The 23215-nt window shown below is 40.7% G+C and overlaps 1 protein-coding gene across 3 annotated transcripts in view; it reads right to left on the bottom strand.

The window, feature by feature from the left end:
• The window catches only part of SWIP (strumpellin and WASH-interacting protein), a 412754-nt gene that overhangs the window by 332056 nt on the left and 57483 nt on the right, over positions 1 to 23215 (bottom strand). For all 3 annotated transcript variants that reach the window (XM_067141154.2, XM_067141155.2, XM_067141156.2), the window contains 2 exons: positions 17009 to 17242; positions 13356 to 13676 (listed from right to left, as the gene is read on the bottom strand). In XM_067141154.2, coding sequence (XP_066997255.2) covers positions 13356 to 13676; positions 17009 to 17242 — 555 coding nt within the window. The remainder of the gene's footprint in view (positions 1 to 13355; positions 13677 to 17008; positions 17243 to 23215) is intronic.

The raw sequence follows: 23215 nt of genomic DNA, 5'->3' as shown, positions 1-23215 counted from the left end.
CAGATGAAAATGATCCAGATTACAATTCCGAGCAAGACACAGATTGGGAACAAGAAGAAGGTGAGGAAGACGAAGAGGGAAGTTTCACGGACAATCTAGACGTCCATAACCAACCGTCATCTTTCTCTGCTAGGAACATATAGAAGTAATCAGCTACCGAACCCAACAGGCAAGTGAGACGTCAAAGTCAGAACATAATTGTCAAACTTCCAGCACTTAAGTGTGTAATAATCGCGGTTGCCACGACATTTACATAATTTGATTGCCCACCCGAATTAATTGTATATATATGTATCATATGTGATTTTATTCATTATTAACGTCCATCATCATCATTTTTGTAATTGTACGTAAGAACGAGATATAATTTTTAATTGTAATATATTAAAATATTCCGTGGTAATGTCAAGACAGGTCTTGCGCTAACAGGCTACTTGGTATCTCGCAATAGTCCAGGAAGGTTAATTTTGGATGGTTCTTGGAAACGTACGCAACAGCAAGAGGAAGATACCTAATTTTGTTGTTGGGAGGCTAAATTACCCCATATACGTGCTCCTATCAGGAGGGCTTTTTCTGTCAAGGACAGATACTTCATCTATATGTAGATGGGGGGGGGGGGGGGTGACGTATATCGGCTCTCATTGGAACGAGATGTCATGTGACACCAAGGGAGGAAGTGGGAATCTGAAGAGGATTTATATAGATCTACACGGCGTGGTGCAGATCATTCTTATTCATCATTCTGATTCTGATTCTTCTTCATTCTGCATTCTGCATCCAACTCTGCTATTTGAGTAAATCGCGTATGATGTGCTTATACTCAACATTTCTTGTCGGCTCTGTGAGACTTACTCAGATTATTTAGAAAGACAAGTTCAAATAATATAGAAGGACTGGATGTTTTCCGTTCTCTCTATTCAATTAATTCCGATGTGGAATTTCACACTGTAAGGCTGGTACTATGTTTTTGGTACTCAGCACAATAGGGAGTGATAGATTCAGGGTGGAATCCATTCCATGAAGCAGATGCCAAGGATGATGCTGGTGGAAGAGGGACGACAACGATAAACCACGGAAGCAGGCGACGAAAAGATCAACCTACGGTGAGCATTAGTAATCCCTGTTAACGCAAGTCCGCGCGTGTAGTAATGAATTGTAATCTCAGTCAGTAATTTTTAATTTTGGTAAAAACTCGTTTTTACGTAATTTCATCTTTTTTAAATAAAACTTTTTTTACGTCGTTAAATAATTGATTTTTAAAAAAGGTTCCCTATGTTTTTCCACATGATATTTAATGGTTAGTATCCCTATACCTCACGACCGAGATAGTCTCATTAAATTATGTTTAGTACTTTTTATATCCAAATTCGGTTTCAAATTACATTTAATTTCGAAGCCTGGCGTCCAGCGTGCAATTGTTATTAATTATATATATATATGGGGTGTTTGATCCATAACATTATGACACCATAATGTGGGGTGCGAAAACCATTAAATACGATATAGGGAATGGCAAATCTGAAGATAGGGTCTGTGTTTTGTTAAGGGGCGAAAGTGCTATCAATAAATCCATATTTCAGTATATGTTTGATGTTAGGGAATCATGGCAGATCAAACGCAAGGTATGATGTTACGCGATGGTAGTGTGCTTAGAGGGGGTTCGTCAACTAACGATAAAGACATGGTAGATGAGTCTCTGGAGGAGATGAGAGTAGATAAGACAGACAACCAGGCTCAACATGACTCAGAGGGTAATAAATTGGGGGGCAGAGTGGAGGTTATTCCTACCACCAAAGAAAATAGCACTGAGTTAAGAGGTTTTATACAGTCTATGTGCAAAGAGTTAAAGGAGTTGAAGGATCAGGGGAAGGAAATTAATGAAAAATTAGATCATCAGGGGAAGGAAATTAATGAAAAATTAGAGCAGCAGGGGAAGAAAATCAATGAAAAATTAGAGCAGCAGGGGAAGGAAATTAAGGCAGACCTAGAGAAAACTAAGAAAGAGCTATGTGACGAACTTAGAGAGTACAAAGCAGAAACTGATAAGAAAATGAAGGAACATAGTAAGGAAATAAGCGAGCTGTTAAAAAAGAGTGAGAATTGCGATGAACGGTTAGAGGAACAGAATGAGAAGACTGAACAACATAAGAGAGAGGTGGATAAGAAGTTGGTAGAGCAAAAAAGCGAACTTTTAGAAGTTATTGGGAAGGAAAATAATAAAACTAGGGAGAGAGTAGAAACACAGGAAAGTGAAATTAAAGTGTTAAGAAAGAGACAAGCATGTTAAGTGAGATAGAAGGTAGAGATATGAAAGTTGAGGAGAGAGTCAATAATGTAGAAGCGAAGCTGAGATGGGAGATACGAGAGAAACAAGGTAGCTGTGATGGGGTGAAGCACGGAGGAAATTACGTAAGAGAAGAGGAATTACCGAAGTTTAACGAGAGACAAACCAACCCACTGGACTTCCTTAACCTTATTCAGAAGCAGTTTGAGCGAAATATAAATGAGGGGTATATTGAATGGGAGCAGGTTTTGGAAATTATTAGCAGTGCTTTTGTGGGAGAAACTAGGGTTGGGCACTATGTCCCTGTTTCGGGACTCTGTGCCGGTGCACAGTTATGTTCCGCTGTTCCGGAACACGGAGTGTCAATTGCTCCGAGACATTCTCAAGCGAGACCGAGATATTGACTTGCTATCCCGTCAGAAGCGCCACTACGCACTGCCCTTCCCCTTCGGCTACTAGCTGACTGTCGATACCGGCAGTGTGCACTTTGTTCTAGCGCCTGACACTCAGGAGCCGTCATCGGCTAAGTTAGCGTGCTGGCCTTTGGTCACAGGGGTCCCGGGTTCGATTCCCGGCAGGGTCGGGAATTTTAACCATCATTGGTTAATTTCTCTGGCACGGGGGCTGGGTGTACGTATTGTCTTCATCATCATTTCATCCTCATCACGGCGCGCAGGTCGCCTACGGGAGTCAAATCAAAAGACCCGCACCTGGCGAGCCGAACCCGTCCTGAAATCTCCCGGCACTAAAAGCCATACGCCATTTCATTTTTATCGGTTAAGTTCGTGCATGATCGTCGTAACAGGATATTTAGCCACCACACTCTCCCTGTGCTTGAGCTTTTCAGAACTTATGATTTTCACTTTCCTCGAGTTCAGAGTGTATTGTGAACAGAATTACAGGCTCAGTGATATAATTGAACGCTCACAATGGTATCGCGTGCTCAATTTGTAATCGGTTCTAATGCTACATGATACACATTCATTATTTCTAACACCTTAAAGAGAAACTAAGTCGCTAATATTATTATGAAACACATCTACATGACTTGTAAATATCACTTCTTCACCTGAATTTTTCGTCTTAAAATGACGATTCAAGTTTCCCTATAATTAAAGGATGTAGAACATTCTGACATACTGAGCCCACCAAGTTATTCGCAACTACTTGATAATTAAATAATACACTAGCTTAAGTAATAATTTCACTGAAAATTCTGAAAGAAAGAAACTCAAGTACACGTTTTAACAAACTTCACCTCATTACCGCAAGCTACAGATTACTTATTGAAAGCATCTTTTCACGCGGGATCTTCGAGAATGCGTACACTATAAGAAAGAAAAGAAAGCCTTGTGTATAATAAAAGGAAGTACGGGTAGAACATACTGGGCACACGAAGTTATTCTTGGCTATTTTACAATTAAATAATACACTAGTTTAATTGGTTTCACTTCAAGATTCGCAAGTAATCAAAGGTAAGCGGGACCTGTGACGACACGATGCGTTCGGTACCATGAGTCAAGTGACAGCGGATATAGCCGATGACGGCTCATGACGGCTCCTGAGTGTCAGGCGCTAGACGGAAGTGCAGTGTGCCCGTGCCGCCGCCAGTCCCGCCACGTGCTGCTCGTGTTGGAGTGTTCTGTGTTCTGTCATATCCTCTTTGTTCTGTGAGTTCCGTAGCAGCCTGCCACTGGCCTTCGGTAGTAAATCGGTACAAGCGAATAACTTAATGTGTTCTGTTTTGTGTTTAACTGTTCTATAAGTGTGTTTTTATTGAAGTCTAGGAATATATACCGTACAAAAGACGGTAAAGTTTCCATGATGTCGCACAGAAGTCCTGTTTGGGACTTTTTTACTAGAATAAAACCCGACAGAGTGAAATGCAATGTTCCCGCTTTGGATGAACCGGGTTCGGGAGATGAACTTGAGAATGATCCGGACGATGAAGAACGTCGTATTAAAAACTTTTTATCGTCGACATCGTCCTGTAATTCGTCTGCTTTCCACTAATCTCTTTCATTTTTCTTTACTTCCTTCACGTAATTTGCCCAGTTGTCTTATGTTTTTATGGCATAAAAATGTTAGTTCAGCATTTGGAACAAAACCATGTTCATTACCCGCGTGGACTAAGGCAAATCACGGTCCTCGGCTTTTCGGTGGCCTAAGTCCCGAACTCAACCCTTCAATGGCGTCCTGCCGTGCACTTTTCACTGTCGTATCCTTTCATTCTTTTGTCACTGTCTGCCCAATATTTACCCACGATTCATCTGTGTAAATTATAACTTTATTTTGTGCCCTCAAACGTTTTATCTCCCTGAGATATCTGTGCCTCCAATTAATAATTTCATCGGTTTCAATGAAAGCTGCTTTATTACCCCGTCTTAAATAACGGAAGCCTATATCATGTAAGAAGCGATACAACGTACTTTTGGAAAATCATGGCAAAGAATCTTCTCCATTTACCCGACTCAAAATCACGTTCAATGTCGGTGGTATGTTAGCAAATAAAAGAGAGTGAACCACCCGACGCACTCCACTTCGCAAAATTTCATCGTATTTAATTTTCTATGCATTTTTCTGCCGTCCTTCTGTTTTTTCTTTTTTTGTTGTTGTTGCGGGATAGACTATAAAAAATAATCCAGGACACTCATTAAAATATTGCGTTCTTTTCCCCTGAGTTTACCTACGGAACGTTTCTTTTTAATTTGGCGATCCATTGTACATCCTTCTGCACTTTTTCTTCGAACTAAGAACCCCCCCGCACGAGCACGAGCACGAACTGACAACTACACAGACTATACAAACACAACAAACACAATCCACTTGTCCTCAAGAACTAAACATTTATCACTGATCTTGTCCGGTTCCATGGCTAAATGGTTAGCGTGCTGGCATTTGGTCCAGAGGGCCCCGGGTTCGATTCCCGGCCGGGTCGGGGATTTTAACCTTCATTGGTTAATTCCAATGGCTCGGGGGCTGGGTGTGTGTGCCGTCTTCAGCATTAGAATTCATCACAGGTAGGGCGCGATTCTTATAGACGCGCAGGTCGCCTATGCGGCGTCAACTCGAAAGACCTGCACTCGTCCTCTTCGGAGGCCACACGCCATTAAATATTATATATATATATATATATATATATATCACTGACCTTTATTTAATCAATCTTATAATACTGATTAAATGAACACCACTGCACACGACTGTCAGTATATTTAAAAGCTCAGCCAGCCGAGTCACTCGTGAAACGTAAACAAACGAGACGTTCTCCCTGTCATAAATTAAGAGATAACGAGATAAGGACTTGAGGTATGAATGGTATGATTTAATAACTTCCATATCCGACGACCGTTTGCTTTGCTTTAACCACGCCATGATCCTTCTGCACTTTTTCTTCGAAATTAGATCCTCAAGCACGAGCACGAACTCACGAACTACACAAACGAAATACACTTTCCCTCAAGAATTGTACATATGTCACTGATATGTATTTAATCACTATTATACATACTACTGACGAAATGAGCACTGCACTGCATGCTGCTGTCTGGAAATGTTTAAAGCGCATGTTTGGAAGATCACTACCGGTACTTCAGCCAGACAGACAGACAGCCAGCCAGCCAGCCGAGCCACGCGCGAAACTAAAATTCAAGGAGATATTTTTCCTGTCACAAATTAGGAACTAAGCAAGATAAGAACTTCGGGATTGTTTTGAAAATAACTTCCATATCTGAAGACCATTTGCCTCGCTTTGACCCCCCATGCAAATTCAATAGGAAAGACGCTGGCCAGCGACTGACATTTTCGTGCCTGCACATAAAATTCCTTGAACATGACTGAAAATAAACGCATATACTGCATTTTGTTATTATTTAAATTTAAAAATAAACTTATCTACATCGAGCTGAAATGTTTCTTTACCAGTAGTGAAAAAATTAGGAAAGTAATGAATATAAAATAGGAGTTATGACATGATAAGTTCTATGCAATGAAGATTTTGCATTTGGCGAAACTTTCCATTATACTTCCATTTTCACACTAAAGTATTTTTTTACATTTTGTTTGTTAACGGCATCGAATGCGCCTTGAAATTCTATACATAACACGATATTTACCCATTTTAACCGATAACATTCTGATTTACGGATATTTGGCAAACCCGCTGCATTAGATTAGGACAGCGCTATCCGCAAAACATGAGAGAAGGAAAGAGACGGAATTATCCCATTACTGCTGTACTGCAATTTAAGGTTGGAACGCTCTATACTGCGCAGTTACGCCCCGTGTCCCAAGTGCCCACTGCACACAGCCAAGGCCAACTAGCTTATCTAGTGCGGCCTTCAACACAGCACGTTCGGTACAGGCACATTCCAGCTGATGCGGAGGATGTCATGTTGCCTCTCTCTCTCTCTACTATGCAGTTACAGTCCCGCGTCCCGTGTGGCGGCACTCTGTACCGAAACGCTCCGCCTCCAAGCTCCTAATGTTGCGGAACAACTGAATGTTCCGATATGCCCAACCCTAGGAGAAACGAGATCCTGGTTCGTGGTGTACCGTAACAGTATGAAAGACCTCAACGAGTTCCAGAATAAATTTAAAGAAAAATACTGGAGCGAGACAATTCAGTCGTGAGAGGGAAAGAGTCGTTTTTGGCAAGTTTAGGGCGAATGAGGGGGTATCCATGACTGAGTACTTCTTGGCTCACGTCATGATATGCCAGAATTTAGCTGGGATAGAGACGGATACTGACGTAGTAAGGCTACTACTCAGGCATTTTCCTGAATGAGTAAGAATTGCAGCGGTAATGCAGAAAACTAGCACTATTCAGGAGATGGAACAGCTGCTCACTAAATTTGATGGGTTGGGAAATATGGAGAGTAGAAACGGGAACGCGCAAGATTATTCCCCGCAGTATGAGTCCAGGGAAAACCATAGGCAGCCGAACTACGAAAATAGAAATCAAGGAAACCCTAGGAGTAACGGGAACCAACAACGAGCGGATCAGCAAGCAGGTAACCGACAGGCGGATAGGAATGTGAGCACTAGCGAGACGAACGGTCAGGGCCAAGTAAGACATTTAAACTAAGTACGGGCTGTAATTCAGGGTCTGTATTTCAGCCGTATCCACCGATAACCCAAAGTTGTGTTATGGAGTTATCGTATGACCTACATGTAAGAGATGATTTAATGTTTGAGCCACAGCAGGAATATATTAATAAACAGGAGCAAGTGGTTAATGCCACTGTTAAGTCAGAAGTATGGGGGGCGGGTGTTCAGGCACTTATTGACTCAGGTAGTCAGAGATCATGCATTAATTATGAGTGGTATATGAGTTTTGTACAACGAGGGATTTATGTGGAGAAAATGCCAGTTAAGAGTACGTACATCATCACTGCTGTTGGCAAGAAGTCCAAACAAGTATGTAAGCAGGTGGCATTACCTGTAAGTATTGCTGGTACTATTATGGTTCAGATATGTTTAGTTATTCCGCATCTTGTATTTAATATCATCTTGGGATGTGACTGGCTGACGTTACACTCAGCACAGTTAGATTACGAAGAAGCTGCGGTTAACTTAACGTGGAACGAGGCTTATATTAAAGTCAATTTTACCGGGCGAGTTGGCCGTGCGCGTAGAGGCGCGTGGCTGTGAGCTTGCACCCGGGAGATAGTAGGTTCGAATCCCACTATCGGCAGCCCTGAAGATGGTTTTCCGTGGTTTCCCATTTTCACACCAGGCAAATGCTGGGGCTGTACCTTAATTAAGGCCACGGCCGCTTCCTTCCAACTCCTAGGCCTTTCCTATCCCATCGTCGCCATAAGACCCATCTGTGTCGGTGCGACGTAAAGCCCCTAGCAAAAAAAAAAAAAAGTCAATTTTGAGGGTGATATTCAGGGGAAACAGGGTGATTGTGCCATGGGGTGTGTTGTCAGGGTTTCACAAGCTATTGAGGAAGCTAGAGAGAGCTTCAGGGAAGTAGAAGTTAGTGAGAACTTCGTTCTGTGTCACGTGTTGGTTGATAAGGGTCAAAAGGACGCATTATGGGAAGCTGTGAGCAAGAGTTGCTTGGAGGAAGGACGGCAAGACGAGTTGTTGGCGGTGTTGCTTGAACACGTCAATGTATTTTCTGTGAAACCTGGCCTAACTCATGTGTATGAGCATTCTTTTTCTGTACTGGATCGTAGTTCTTTTAGTGGACCGAGGTATGGCATTCCACACAAGTTTTCCAAAGCAGTAGACGAGCAAATACAAAGTATGCTATCAGACAGCGCGATTGAGCCATTAAGTAGTCAGAACGTAGATAACGGGAAGTCAGCCTGGTTACTGTGTCGAAGTGTTGGTGTGTTTGTGTATCAGCTGTGTGTATGTAAGGAGTGGTTTTTCCGGAGTATGTCGGTAGACAGGTGGGGGGCGTGGTGTGCTGTCTGGAGTGAGCTCACTGTACTGCTGCACACGTGAGTCATGTCAATCGGCGCGTATGTGATGCCAGGTTTTTTTTTTAATGTAAAAGAATTCAGACTTGCCCAATAGGAAGACCTACGTAAAAAAGTTTGTTTTTGTAAAACAGAGTTATCGCAGGCGAATATGTGCCATGAGAGGACTTGCGGTAGCACGCTTACATGTTCCAACGGCGAGTGGGTGAACGTGTGTAACAGTGCTTGTAGGGTCATGTATGGGGATACACTTGGTATTGGATGACACCAGGTGAAATGATGATCTCACATATGCAATAGCGTGTGGTTGCGCTATATGTTTTTTGTTCCATTTTAATCTGGAGAAGACAATCTTAAAACTGATGAACGCTTCAGTGTGAAAAAATCAGAGGAGATGTTGTATAGTAGTATTTTTAGGTATTGTTTTTGTAATTGTGTAATGTGTGAATTTTGATGGAAGTTGAAGGACGGTTGAACACTCGAGAGCGTGGAGGCTGAAATATATGTATACATGGTTGGCATGTTAAAGTTGGGTAAATAATGTGCATCGGTCTAATTTGAGGTGATACCACATGATAGACTGATGCAAGATGAACTGTATGACACGTCGAGAGGAGTGTAAATTTGACAAGCTGTGAATGATGATTCGATGTATGACAAACTAGTATATTTTCTATGTTATATATAAATAGGTTGTGAGTGATTCCGACACTATGTGTTACGCATGTCAGAATCAGGGGGGCGAATGTAATAATCGTGGTCGCCACGACATTTACATCATTTGATTGCCCACCCGAATTAATTGTATATATATGTATCATGTATCATATGTGATTTTATTCATTATTAACATCCATCATTTTTGTAATTGTACGTAAGAACGAGATATAATTTTTAATTGTAATATATTAGAATATTCCGTGGTAATGTCAAGACAGGTCTTGCGCTAACAGGCTACTTGGTATCTCGCAATAGTCCAGGAAGGTTAATTTTGGATGGTTCTTGGAAACGTACGCAACAGCAAGAGGAAGATACCTAATTTCGTTGTTGGGAGGCTAAATTACCCCATATCACGTGCTCCTATCAGGAGGGCTTTTTCTGTCAAGGACAGATACTTCATCTATATGTAGACGGGGGGGGGGGGGGTGATGTATATCGGCTCTCATTGGAACGAGATGTCATGACACCAAGGGAGGAAGTGGGAATCTGAAGAGGATTTATATAGATCTACACGGCGTGGTGCAGATCATTCTTATTCATCATTCTGATTCTGATTCTTCTTCATTCTGCATTCTGCATCCAACTCTGCTATTTGAGTAAATCGCGTACGATGTGCTTATACTCAACATTTCTTGTCGGCTCTGTGAGACTTACTCAGATTATTTAGAAAGACAAGTTCAAATAATATAGAAGGACTGGATGTTTTCTGTTCTCTCTATTCAATTAATTCCGATGTGGAATTTCACATTGTAAGGCTGGTACTATGTTTTTTGTACTCAGCACAATAGGGAGTGATAGATTCAGGGTGGAATCCATTCCATGAAGCAGATGCCAAGGATGATGCTGGTGGAAGAGGGACGACAACGATCAACCACGGAAGCAGACGACGAAAAGATCAACCTACGGTGAGCATTAGTAATCCCTGTTAACCCAAGTCCGCGCGTGTAGTAATGAATTGTAATCTCAGTCAGTAATTTTTAATTTTGGTAAAAACTCGTTTTTACGTAATTTCATCTTTTTTAAATAAAACTTTTTTTACGTCGTTAAATAATTGATTTTTTAAAAAGGTTCCCTATGTTTTTCCACATGGTATTTGATGGTTAATATCCCTATACCTCACGAACGAGATAGTCTCATTAAATTATGTTTAGTACTTTTTATATCCAAATTCGGTTTCAAATTACATTTAATTTTGAAGCCTGGCATCCAGCGTGCAATTGTTATTACTTATATATATATATGGGGTGTTTGATCCGTTACAAGTGGTTGTGAAAATTACATAAATGACCGTAAAATTCAGAAGTTTTATGAGTTTTGTATACTATAACATCTAAATTTACCTTTGAATTTGCTCTGGAGCATTGAACATTTAAAATTTGTTTTCATTTAAGTTTAATTCATGGGAGTGTGATTTTCTTTTAAAATCAGTGATGGTAAAAACAATTGTGCATTATCTCATAATCTATAATCAGTCAAGATATTAATTTCTCATTCTGGGTAATGCAAAAGATATAAGGAAATGTAATTGATATGTATTTATTTTTGAAACTTAAATAAAGGGTGTTTGAGGTCATCCATTCTATGGTATCCTTTTCGACCCAACACCATTTACATACCAAAGTTTCCACAACGCCAGTCAAGGGTTAACAACTGCTATCGGTATTTAATACGAAAACGTGTTATCCTCTTTCATTTCGAATTTTCTTTAGAGAACAGCAGTCGACGGGTATTTCTAATATACTCCAACATCGCCTTTAAATGTCGACAAGAGAGCACGCAAATGCACAAAGTGAGAAAACTATACCGTACCGAAGATGATCGATCGCATTTTGTTGCAAATGTTTCAGTTTTCTTATTCAAACAGCGTCACCTATCCAAACTTAACCGTACTATACGTATGATGAAAACACACTTCAAGCGCCAGTAGAGAAATCTTCTCGCTATAAATTTTCGTAATAGCCTTTCCTTAATTTAACCAGGCGTGAGAATATATAAAACTAACCTCTGAAATCAATTAAGCACTCTGCCATATCTCAAGATATATCCCATTCTTATTTAATTGCCTCAAAATTAAGCGGTCGTTTAGTCAGCCTTAATTTTTAACGAGTTAACAACCGTTATCGCACACGTTATTTACGCATTTCTTTTATTTCGAATTTCCTTTACAGAATAGCAGTCGACGGGTATTACTAATCGACTCCGACATCGCCTTTGAATGTCGACGAGAGAACTCGCTAGTGCACATAGCGATGCCGAAGGTAATCGATCGCATGCAATATCATCGCTGGGGTGCATAAATATCGGTAACGGAAAAAAATCGTGCGCACTTAATCATTCGTAATAACGGATGCATCAGTGATAGGGCTCTCGCTGTAACCGAAGGACGATACACAGTTTAATACAGGAATTTTGAAGGGACAGAAAAAAGTCGTCGCTATAGCGGAGTTCTCGTTATATGCCGTACTCGCTATAGCGGACTTCTACTGTATATTATTTCATGCTTGTTCTCTACATTTACTGTATCACATCAGGAATTAACTAAATAGCTGTAAATGAGATGAGCGAGACTGCGCTGTTTGGGTTAGGTATGGTACCACCTGGATAGTGCCAAAAGTTCCAAGACTGAAAGAATAAAAATAAATAATTGGAAAGTTTGCCGCTTTTATAGATATCTACAGGTGTGGTGATAATGCGTTTTATTATGATGTTTAATTTCGTACGTTCGTTGTCTCCCATTTTTTATTAACGCATACCCTAGTATGTTTTGTTAGGAGTCTCCAAAAATCATTGAAAAAAGTGAGGACATAAATAATGTTATTTGTTAGGTACATTGGCGAGTAAAACAATTGTGACTGGATTGTTTTTATCACATTTTAAACCTTCTTCCCTCCCACAACAAACTATATTGGCCCGAGTTACAAGATATTCAACGATCACTATATTAATAGTCCTAGCAACAACCGTGAATATTTCTTAACGAAAGTAAACTCGTTTCCTCATCCCAAAGCGGTGCAGCTCTTTTTTAGACAGGCCCCCAGTGGAAGGGAATTGCATGTACCATTTTTACTGGAAATCAACCTTCCTGGACGTTCATAAATCTCTGGCAATACGGTACCGGGAATCAAACTCAGGCTCCCGAGAACAGCAGCTAATTGTGCTAACCATTATGTTGGCAGACATTTTTAACTACAAAACGCAGACATATATACATGACTGATGTGTGCTTGCAATGCATGGGTCAGACACAAAACTATTCACCTATTTGTGCGACATCATCAGCTGCAGCAGGCCTATGCTATGAAGGCGGACATTTCTTAGCTACGAAACACAGATGTACCACATGACTTCGACATGTGTTTTCACTGCGTGGGGTGGTACGGACGAAACTATTCACAGATTTGTGCTCTGACGAATTACATTGGGGGTCTTGTATTCAAGATTTATTTTTTTCATTTCCTTCATCTCAAAAAGCCAAGGGGGGTCTAATATGTGAGGTGGTCTAATACACTAGTAAATACGGTATTTATGGAAAGTAAGTCTGGTTGTTTTGCGAAACATTCAATATAAATCTAATCCATGTTCTTTGAACCAAAGAACATCAAATCTCAGCATTGGACCACAAAGATATAGCAGTGTTCCCTGAACCAACACCAAGTGTTCATAAAAAGTTCAATATGGAATATTTTTGGTAACTGCAGTATATCTGCACATTTTTGGTATCAGGAGATTTTTCTTCTGAATTCTAAATGTATTACAACATGAGAGCTATAGCTAAATTTCAAACTCAGACTGACCATTCAATTCTCCTACAAAAAATATTTAAAAAAAGGAAGACTAACAAGACAAGAACTTCTCAGAACATAAATGGTTAGCCTGGGAAGAAGAGCCAGATTCACATACACTGCAGTAAATCTTACCGATATGTGATGCATGTCTGCTTTACTCTCGTACACATTGCTGAAGTAAATTGGCAATATTACACGATGCCAGTACAGAAAGGAACAATCACACGCTGTTGCAAGCTTCTCTTGGAGATCACACACTACATTTAGTTTGCTTAATGATACAAGTTCATCCATTCGAAAAATTCTCATCTGATTCGCAGTACACAGTGCTAGTCTCAATACTAATCGTCTCTCTCTCGTTCCAGGACCATGCAAGATCTTCTCAGCCAGAACTAAGGATGACAATATGTCTAAGTGTTTTTCACTGTATCTTTTGTCTTGAACAAGGCCTTTCTGAAAGAAGAACATGTAACATAGTAAAAGTGTAACTATACATTTTTCAACAGGGTGTATCAAAATTCAACATAAACTTCTAGAGATGACAGGAGAGATAAAAAGAAAAGAAAAGAAAAGAAAAGAAAAGAAAAGAAAAGAAAAGAAAAGAAAAGAAAAGAAAAGAAAAAAAAATATATTTTTATTAAATAATCATAGGTCAGAAATAACAATTAAAGAACATTTTGAGACGGTGGAGAATAAAACTATTACATGTTAATTTAATTGTAATCTTTTTACAAGAACTGTTCAGAAGTGTGTCCACACCTGCTTCAATACACACCCTGGAATGATGTGACACGGCCTGCTGTACACATTCGACGACCCCAGGCATGTGCTGTGAAGAGTATACAGTCGTAAGCTGCCTACCGACAGTCTCTTAATCGGATTGAATTAAGAGTCCCATACATTCTCTCGTTCTGCTCCAAATGAATGAAAACGCACTGCATGTTGTCACAGCATAGAAGTTAAATTCTGACATCATGGCATACTCCCTGTCCTGTACGATTTGTTCTCCCACAATGATAGTTCAATGAACATAATTTGACAATGGCCTTCACAAAGGAGGAAATTGAACAAGGGAACGAGTCATAACTTCATTACTGTAGGACCAGTACAGACTGGCAAATCAATTACCCAAACAAACATAAATATAACTTCATTACTCCAGGAGCAGTACAAATTGACTAAGAAGTTAAGGTGTATATAAAAAATACTAAAGAGATTGTTAGTCCAGGAAGGTTGTCATTCCAACTGTCTGCCTTGACCCGACAAGATCGACTGCAACTAAGGTTAGGTTGAAGGAAGAATCCCACCTTCCAAAACTTATTTCCTTCTTATTGCTAGTCTACGTAATCATAAAATATATTCCAGCTTAAAATCTAGTTATATGATTTAAAAGGTACACGTTTCATTCCTGATTTGGAACATCTTCAGCTAAAAAATGTGTGTAAAGGTACAAAAATTGGCATATATATAAAAAAAAACACTTATGATGATGATGATGCTGAGATAAACTGTTCAGTGCTGAGCATTTTAGCTCAACGTGAAGGAACATTTTATCTCACTATTATGATGATGCTCATCATTTTGTTTATTTCATTTATGCCAATTTTTGTCCCTTTACACACATTTTTTAGCTGAAGATGTTCCAAATCAGGAACAAAACATGTATATTTTTAATCATTTAACTAGATTTTAAGCTGGCATATGTTTTGTGATTGCACAGACTAGCAATAAAAAAGAAATAAGTATTGGAAGACGCTGGCAAATGCTTTGTGATTACACAGACTAGCAATAAAAAGGAAATAAGTACTGGAAGAAGCTGGCGTACGTTTTGTGATTACACAGACTAGCAATAAAAAGGAAATAAGTACTGGAAGGTGGGATTCTTCCTTCAACCAAACCTTAGTTGAGTTGATGCCCACAGGGGACAAAAATGAGATTTGTAAGTTGTAAGATCGACTGCTACAGTGCTGTACTAGCCTAGTCGTAAAAATTCCAAGGACACTATAACCCAGATGGCAGGACATTGAAGCAGTCCAAGTGTGCCTTTTGCATATGAGGATCTTGTAGTTGTTCCTACCATTGACCTGCATTATTTCAACGAGACAGGATTGTAAAGCAAGGAAGATGATGATGAGCTTGTTTTCAGGTCAGGTCAGAGAAAGATGTTTCAGTGGCGGTGCTCAACTTATCAATAGTTTGTGGTGCTGCCTGATGTTGAAGAGATTGAATTGCCAAGAAGTACCCCAGATCTAAAAGATTCACATCTGGAGTTTGGCAGCTGGCACATGAGATCCACAGTTATTCCACTGGGTGCTGCAGCATTCATCTACGTGTGGTCATTAGGAACGATATGCAAATGCACAGTGTCCTGAATAGACTAGACATCTGAATTCTCTCCATGCATGGTCCGTAAGGCCATTTTGCATTTTTCTGCATTGCATTTACGATTAATTTGCCGAAGAGCATGTCCCAGTAAACATCTTTGGTGACAGTTAGTGGTTTGATGACCGTTGTACCAGCAAGATTATTCCTGCTGTTCCCCTTGGCAGGCTCCTTGCTGACAAACGACCAAATGCCAAATTTACCTTCAAACCACTGACTGTGACCAGTATCACGAGGCTGGACTATGGCAGCCAGAAACATGATCTTTGGAATAAATGATTTGCATCTAAATGCTACAGGTCTGGTTTATAGGGCAGTAAGTAAAATTTCTGACCGACTTTCATCAGGTAGAAATATTGTTTATCCACATGAAGTGTCTCCATAATCATGGTGGTCAAATGTGAGAGGATCCAACACTGACAAGGCAAATTTCGGACATTCTGCTTTATTGAGATCAGTCCATAATGTCTTCGGTGCATTTGTATGCACTCTCATTTCTCCTGACTTTACACCCCTGTGTAGAGTACTCTTAAGGATGTTTAGTGCACCTGTAACTGAATGAATATTCTGGTGCTGTAGTTTTTATACAGCAAGATCCTTCTTCTTTGGATGGACACTGCCTTTCATCCGAGATGCAACGACAGCACAAGTGGATCTACTTTCCAAATACTGTTGTCTCTATTGCCAAATGCTATGAGCTGTCCTCGTACCAATACAAATTTCTGGCAAATTCTTATACCGTTTGCCATCCACTGCCCAGAAGTATTTTGCTACCTGTCATTCACTCCTGAGAGTTATGCTCCCAGGGTATTCACGGCTGTTCTTTTCAAATATACGTGCTGAAGGAATATGCTCTACTACTGATTTCCATGGTGTCTTGCTACACTGGTTTGCATACAGTGTCACACTAGTATGGAAAACAGATACCTTCTGTTGGTAATCATGTGGGTGGTGTGCGTTGTTCATTGCAATAAGGTCAAGTTATTGCTCTGCACAAACTTCCGCTCTAACCTACTGCACTTCCCCTCATGCATGAGCGTCCCAGCTGCCACTTTGTCTTTAATTACTGTAATACCAATTTTGGTATACTGGACAATTACCATATTTACTCGAATAATCCCCGCATACTTTTTTAAAAAATTGACGCACGAAACTTGGGTGTGGGTATTATTCGCGTCAATTTTGGCATTTAATTTTTTTTCAAAATGAGCCTTCCTAAAATTAGGGAGCGGGGATTATTCACGTAAATACAGTATTATGGGACACAGGGAGTATGTAATATTGATGGTATTGAAGAATGAGTCAATTAAGTGATAATTTATACACTTCCAGTAAAATTCCTAATTTTGTCAGTCAATAATGTGTGTGCGTGTGTATCAGTTAATCATATGCATTTCACAAACCTTTGCACCTGCTATGATGTTTAGAGCTTGAAAAGCTAAATGTTGAATGACATGGTTAACGGACTCTGCAATAGCCATGTAGTGCCGATGGTACATATATTGGATGCCTTTGAGTAGTTCCACCATCTTGCATAGGGCCAATGCAGCAGCTTTGGTCATCGGCTTTGCAAGGTAAACATGAAGATTGGCCACGGTATTCAAAAGTTGACTAATTGTGCAAGCAAACTGCACTCCCTGGAAAATAACATGATAAAAATAATTTTTAAAAAACATATACTTGATGTGACTGGAAAAAAGTATTCAAAGGAAGGGAGAGTACAAAATTAAACATTCTTCAAAGCTGACAATTGCTATATGTTCAATACTTAGAATTCATTTTCCATGTAACTAAAGATGGAAGATTTTTTGTAGCCATGCTCACTTACTGTAAATTATAAATTAAGAAAGCATTACTGCAATATTTCCATTCAACCTCATTTGAAACTGATGTTCTTAAGTAACAGCAATAGTAATAATAATATAGGTTTTGGGGAACTGATACCTTAAACTGTCAGCCCTGTGGATCTTATAATTAATTAGTTTTAAAATGTAGACTGTAGCCTCATGAAAAGTGGGAGGAGGAGAATACAGAGCTTTTATCATACATCAAATATTTTGGTTCTAAGACACAATGGTGCTGGTGTTTTACATGGTGACGGATGTTCTTAATGTATATAAACATATACAATTTATTCTATAATAGAACACACACTTCCCCACTGAGGAGATTGCTGGTATTTTACCTGGTGAAGTATTTCTTTAATGTGCAGGCTGACCCAAAATTCCATTAACATTTGATGAGGCAATACTTCACAGAATACTGGAGGTGTAGAGAGGTAATAATGATGCAAGTGTAATAGACTAATATAACTTGGAAACAATATTATCCAAGCCGTGGGTAAATAATGGAAATAGCTATTATTATTATTATTATTATTATTATTATTATTATTATTATTACGACTTATGATGTGTGACTATGAAGTATTATTATTATTATTTATGTAGTTATGTACAGACGATCACATTATTTGTGAGGTTATGTCATGAAACATCTACTGTATATCTATTCTTATGATTTTATTTAATGTAGAACATGTAATTAATAGTATATAAAATTTATTATTACCTGTATATATGATGTATAATCCACTATAATATTGGGCAACACACTGCAATAGTCTAGAACAATGCAATGTGTGACTAGAATTGTGCAGAAACTCCCTTACATTATAAATAGGTATTGGAGACTCTCGAATTTACAAGAAAACATGTTATGTCATATTCTTAAAGAATGTATTTTTTGTTAGCTGCTTAACGGCGCACCGACACAGATAGGTCTTATGGCGACGATGGGAGGGCAAAGGCCTAGGAATGGGAAGGAAGCGACCGTGTCCTTAAGGTACAGCCCCAGCATTTGCCTGGTGTGAAAATGGGAAACCACGGAAAACCATCTTCAGGGCTGCCGACAGTGGGGTTCGAACCCATTATCCCCCGGATGCGAGCTCACAGCTGCGTGCTCCTAACTGCACAGCCAACCCGCCCAGTCATATATAAAGAGGCAGTCTTGGAAGTAGAGTGGAGTTTGTTTTAATGAAACCTGTGTGAAAGTCTTATTAGCCGAGTATTTGAAGACAAGAATGTGAATTTGTTACGTTGCAAGTTAGTTGACATGCTAGTGCTGCAGTCTCCAGTCTCCTCCTACTTCTTCATCGAAGTGTTTTGTTTCAAGATGGAAGTTTATTATTGAGTGCGTGTGTGTGAAGATGTAAATATAATTTGTAAATAAAATAGTGTAAACAACTGACAGCATTTTGTGTGCGTCTTTGTGAATACATCATTGGCAACCGTGACAGGACGTAAGAATAATTTGTAAATGAATACGAATGTAAATGTATCAAAACAAAATGCAAGTGATACTGGAAGATATGTTCCCACAACAACTCAAATACAAACTCTCAAAGAGAAATCTTCTGACGAACGGCAAGACGAAAGTACTGAAGACGCGGTTACGAGAAGATCCCCTTGAAAAAGGCGAAGATCCCAAAAAGTTTTTTTATCGAGGTGGACGAACATCCAGGCTCGTCACCGGAAGAGGAGGTAAATATTACCAAAATGTGTTCCAAATTAATGAGCATGATACAGCCACTCAATTCCAACTTAACAAATCGAATTTCAAAAGTAAATGACAAAATTTCAGACGAAATTTCCCAAGCTAATACAGTTTTAACCGGACAAATAACAGAAGTGTACACGCAGGTTTACAAAGTAGAACAATGCCTAGAATCGAAAATTTCAACTGTAGATAATAAAATTTCAGCTCAAATCAGCGATGTCAGCAGTCAATTAACACAACAGATAGCGGACATCAGGTCAATACTGGGACAGGTTGAGCAGATCGACAGTAGGGTAAGCAAGCTGGAAGGGGACATCTCAAACCTCAAGGAGGAGGTGGAAACCCAGGTTTCCAGCATAAAACAACAGGCTGAGGGAAGAATTTCTACCATTGAAGGAAATTTTGAAAGCTGTATCTCGACCGTTGAGGAAAATTTCGGGAACCGTATTTCTGCTATTGCAGGCAGGTTACAAAAACCGGTTTTCGACCATCAAGGAAGATGTGCAGAATATAAAAGGAACCATCTTTCACACGGTAGAAGAAAGATTAAATCGAACAGGACCTATCGTCATGCCTCTAACACCCTCAAACTGAACCAGCAATGCAGGACACCTAGACCCAGAGGTGATTATAGAGAGCCTTCCAGAATTCCACGGGCAACAGGAAGAGAACCCGACTACCTTCATCGAGGGATCGGTCAGTCTCCTAGGAAGGACTAATCTACCGGAGGACATCTTCGTTCACTCTTCCCACCGTGGTTAAAGGGGCAAGCTGCTACTTGGTGGAATAACTTGAAGGGCTTAAACTTAAACTGGACGGACTTCAAGAGGGAATTCCTTGCTAGGTTTAATTCCGAAGGGGTGAAGAGCTCTGTGAAAAGGAAGCTACTGAGGCACAACCCACCAGCATGCGCCAGTTAGCGCATTCGTCCTCCAGAAGTACCAGCTCTCCAAGCAACCGCATCCGGAAGGAAGCAAGAACGAGATCTTACCAGACATCACAGAAAATTAATTATATTCTGTTGGTTCCACCTTTTCTATACAAAATGTTCTGTAATGCAAGTTACATTACAAGTTGTTTATACATGGTACTAGTTTTGACTCCAGATCTGGGTCATCAGCCAATGGCACAAAATATACAAGGCATTAAAAAGTCTAAAAACAATGTACAAGCACATAACATAAAACATGCATGGATTAAACTGATCAATTGAAAAAGATTAAAATTGTCTGTGAGGAATGGTCACAGTAATGTTAAAACTTGGCCGTGCGTATAATACATTAGAATGGGGCACCTGAAAGACATTAAAATGTTTTTAGGTACAGTAATTATACTTGATGATGAAGAGAAATGAATTCAATCAACGTTATGATAAATAGCATATTTGGAATGCAATTGCGCACAGAATATGATGCCGTTGAAGCTGGTGGGGTTTTTTTTTGTTAGTGGTTTTACGCCGCACCAACACAGATAGGTCTTATGGCGACGATGAGATAGGGAAGGCCTAGGAGTTTGTAGGAAGCGGCCGTGGCCTTAATTAAGGCACAGCCGCAGCACTTGCCTGGTGTGAAAAGGGGAAACCTCGCAAAATCATCTTCAGGTCTGCCGACAGTGGGATTCAAAACCACTATCTCCCAGATGTAAGCTCAGAGCCGCGCGCCTCTCGCCGCACGGCCAACTAGCCTGGTGAAGTTGGTGTTCAAGTGCTTCTTGCGGTGATGAATGTTGCATATGAAGGTCAGATTGGTTCTAAGTCATAGGTGGTAAGAGTTCACAGTTCAATACGGAACCAGTTGACCTTGTGGAGCGAAATGAAGAGCTTAACCGGCAATGAGGACAGACTGACCTAACCGCTAATTACATGGACCTGCCTACTGTAATAGACATTGCAGTGATTCAGAACCTAATACCTAACAACATATTAGGTCATGACCTTCTGGTAGAATACAAGGTGCTCCTAGACTATACTGCTCATGAAGTTTTTTGGGAAAAGACAGACATCTGAGGGTCATCTGGCACGATGGAAATCTCCGGACTTGCAAGGATGCGGAAGTCGACGTAGACCTGGGAGCTATCCAGTTAACGCATCTTCGACCAAGTGAAGAAGAGGAGCTGAGACGCGCCTTAAAGGACTTTCCGGAAGTCATCACCAATAAAATAGGGCGGACTACCACTAACGCACACCAATGAATGCAGCGCTTCCTCACTCATCAAGCAAAATCCACATCCAATCAACCCGGATAAGCACAACTTCGTCATCCAGAAGATTCAAGAGATGGAAGGGCAAGGTCTCATCAAACCCTCCACATCCTGTTGGGCTTTGGCTACAGTCCTACCGAATAAGAAGAATGGGGAGTATCGACTGTGTGTGGACTTCCGCAGGTTGAACGAGAAGACCGTTATTGATGCCTACCCCATGCCTGACCTGAAAGACTTGCTGAAACAAGTAAGTGGATCCATTATTTTCAGCACCCTGGATCTCAACTGTGGATACTGGTAAGTGGAGGTCAAGGAAAGTTCTAGACCACTGACCGCCTTCATGACACCGAGAGGATTGTACCAGTTTACAGTAATGCCTTTTGGATTGAAGAATGCTCCTCCAACAATGATGCGACTGATGGATAAGGTATTGTCAGGACAAGTTGGAGATTTCTGCCAAGTGTATCTCGACATCATCTTAATTCACAGCAAGAATTTTCAAGAACACCTTGTACATCTGCGGAAAGTGCTAGAACAACTTAAGATCCATGGACTGACTTGCCAACTGGAGAAGTGCCACTTTGCCCAGTCCCGCGTAGAATATCTTGGCCACATTCTAACATCTGAAGGCTTGGACGGCAACTGGAAAAGAATCGAGCTATCAAAGAAGCTGAACATCCGCGGACCAAGCGACAAGTACGTCAGTTCCTTGGCTTGTGTGGCTGGTACAGCAGCTTCGTGCAGCACTTTGAAGAGAAGGCAATACCACTCACTGATCTACTCCATAACAACCGGCCGTTCCGATTGACCAGCAAGGAAGAGGAAGCATTCCAAGGCATTAAGGCTGCGATATGCAACGCTCCCGGTCTAGTCCATCTCGACCCTTAACGGAAGATGTGCCTGCAGATGGACGCCAGCGACTCTGGCCTAGGAGCAGTGTTATTCCAGGAAGGGAATGACGGCGGAAGGGACATAGAGTGTGACAGCAGAAAGCTATCTCCCACCGAACAACACTACTGCACTGCCGAGAAGGAAGCCTTAGCCCTGGTGTGGGCCATGGGCAAATTCAGAGGCTACTTGGAGGGAAGGAAGTTCCAGCTCTACACTGATAATGCCGCTCTCAAATGGTTGAACTAAGTCTCTGGCCTGAAATCTAAATTGATGCGATGGGCACTGTTAATCACAGAATTTGATTTCGATGTGTGTCACGTCCAAGGATCGTCGAACATAGGAGCAGACAGTTTACCTAGGCACCCGGCGATAGAACCGGAAGTTAGGAGCACCACTGTCGAGAGAGAGTTTCCACAAAGTCACCAGAGTGAACCTAATGAACCTGTCCTTATGATCATCAAGAAGGAACTTGATCTAGAAGTAATTAAGCAATGGCAAGAACAAGGCAAGCCCTGTAGGACCATGACGCAGTGGATTAGGAGACAGTACACATCGACTCATCCCGAGGGAATACAAGATGTGCTACAAGAACTTCCGTGTCGACGGAGGACTCTTGATGTACAGATCGCACCTATCCGATACACCTGTGGTAGTGGTGATCCCTAGACAGCACACGACGGACACCCTTGAGAAGTTCCACGACAGCACTGAAGCCGGACATCCAGGAGGTGAAGAGACATATCAGTCTATCCGATGAAGATTCTTTGTCAACATATGGAAAAGCATTCTGGACTATGTGAAGGGGTGCTACACTTGAGGCTGCACCAAGGAGAGCAACAGGAAGGCAGATTCCGGTCAGCGAGGAAGATGGCCCCAACGCCCTTGGGAGGTCTTAGCCCTGGATTTGAACTTTTGACTTGACTTATTTCCTGTTACTCCCTGTGGAGCATAGGGCCTTGGCG

The sequence above is a fragment of the Anabrus simplex genome, chromosome 2, assembly GCF_040414725.1.
Source record: "Anabrus simplex isolate iqAnaSimp1 chromosome 2, ASM4041472v1, whole genome shotgun sequence".
Taxonomy (NCBI): domain Eukaryota; kingdom Metazoa; phylum Arthropoda; class Insecta; order Orthoptera; family Tettigoniidae; genus Anabrus; species Anabrus simplex.
The sequence above is the reverse complement of the archived record's forward strand: the minus strand, read 5'-3'. Positions and strand labels throughout refer to the sequence as shown.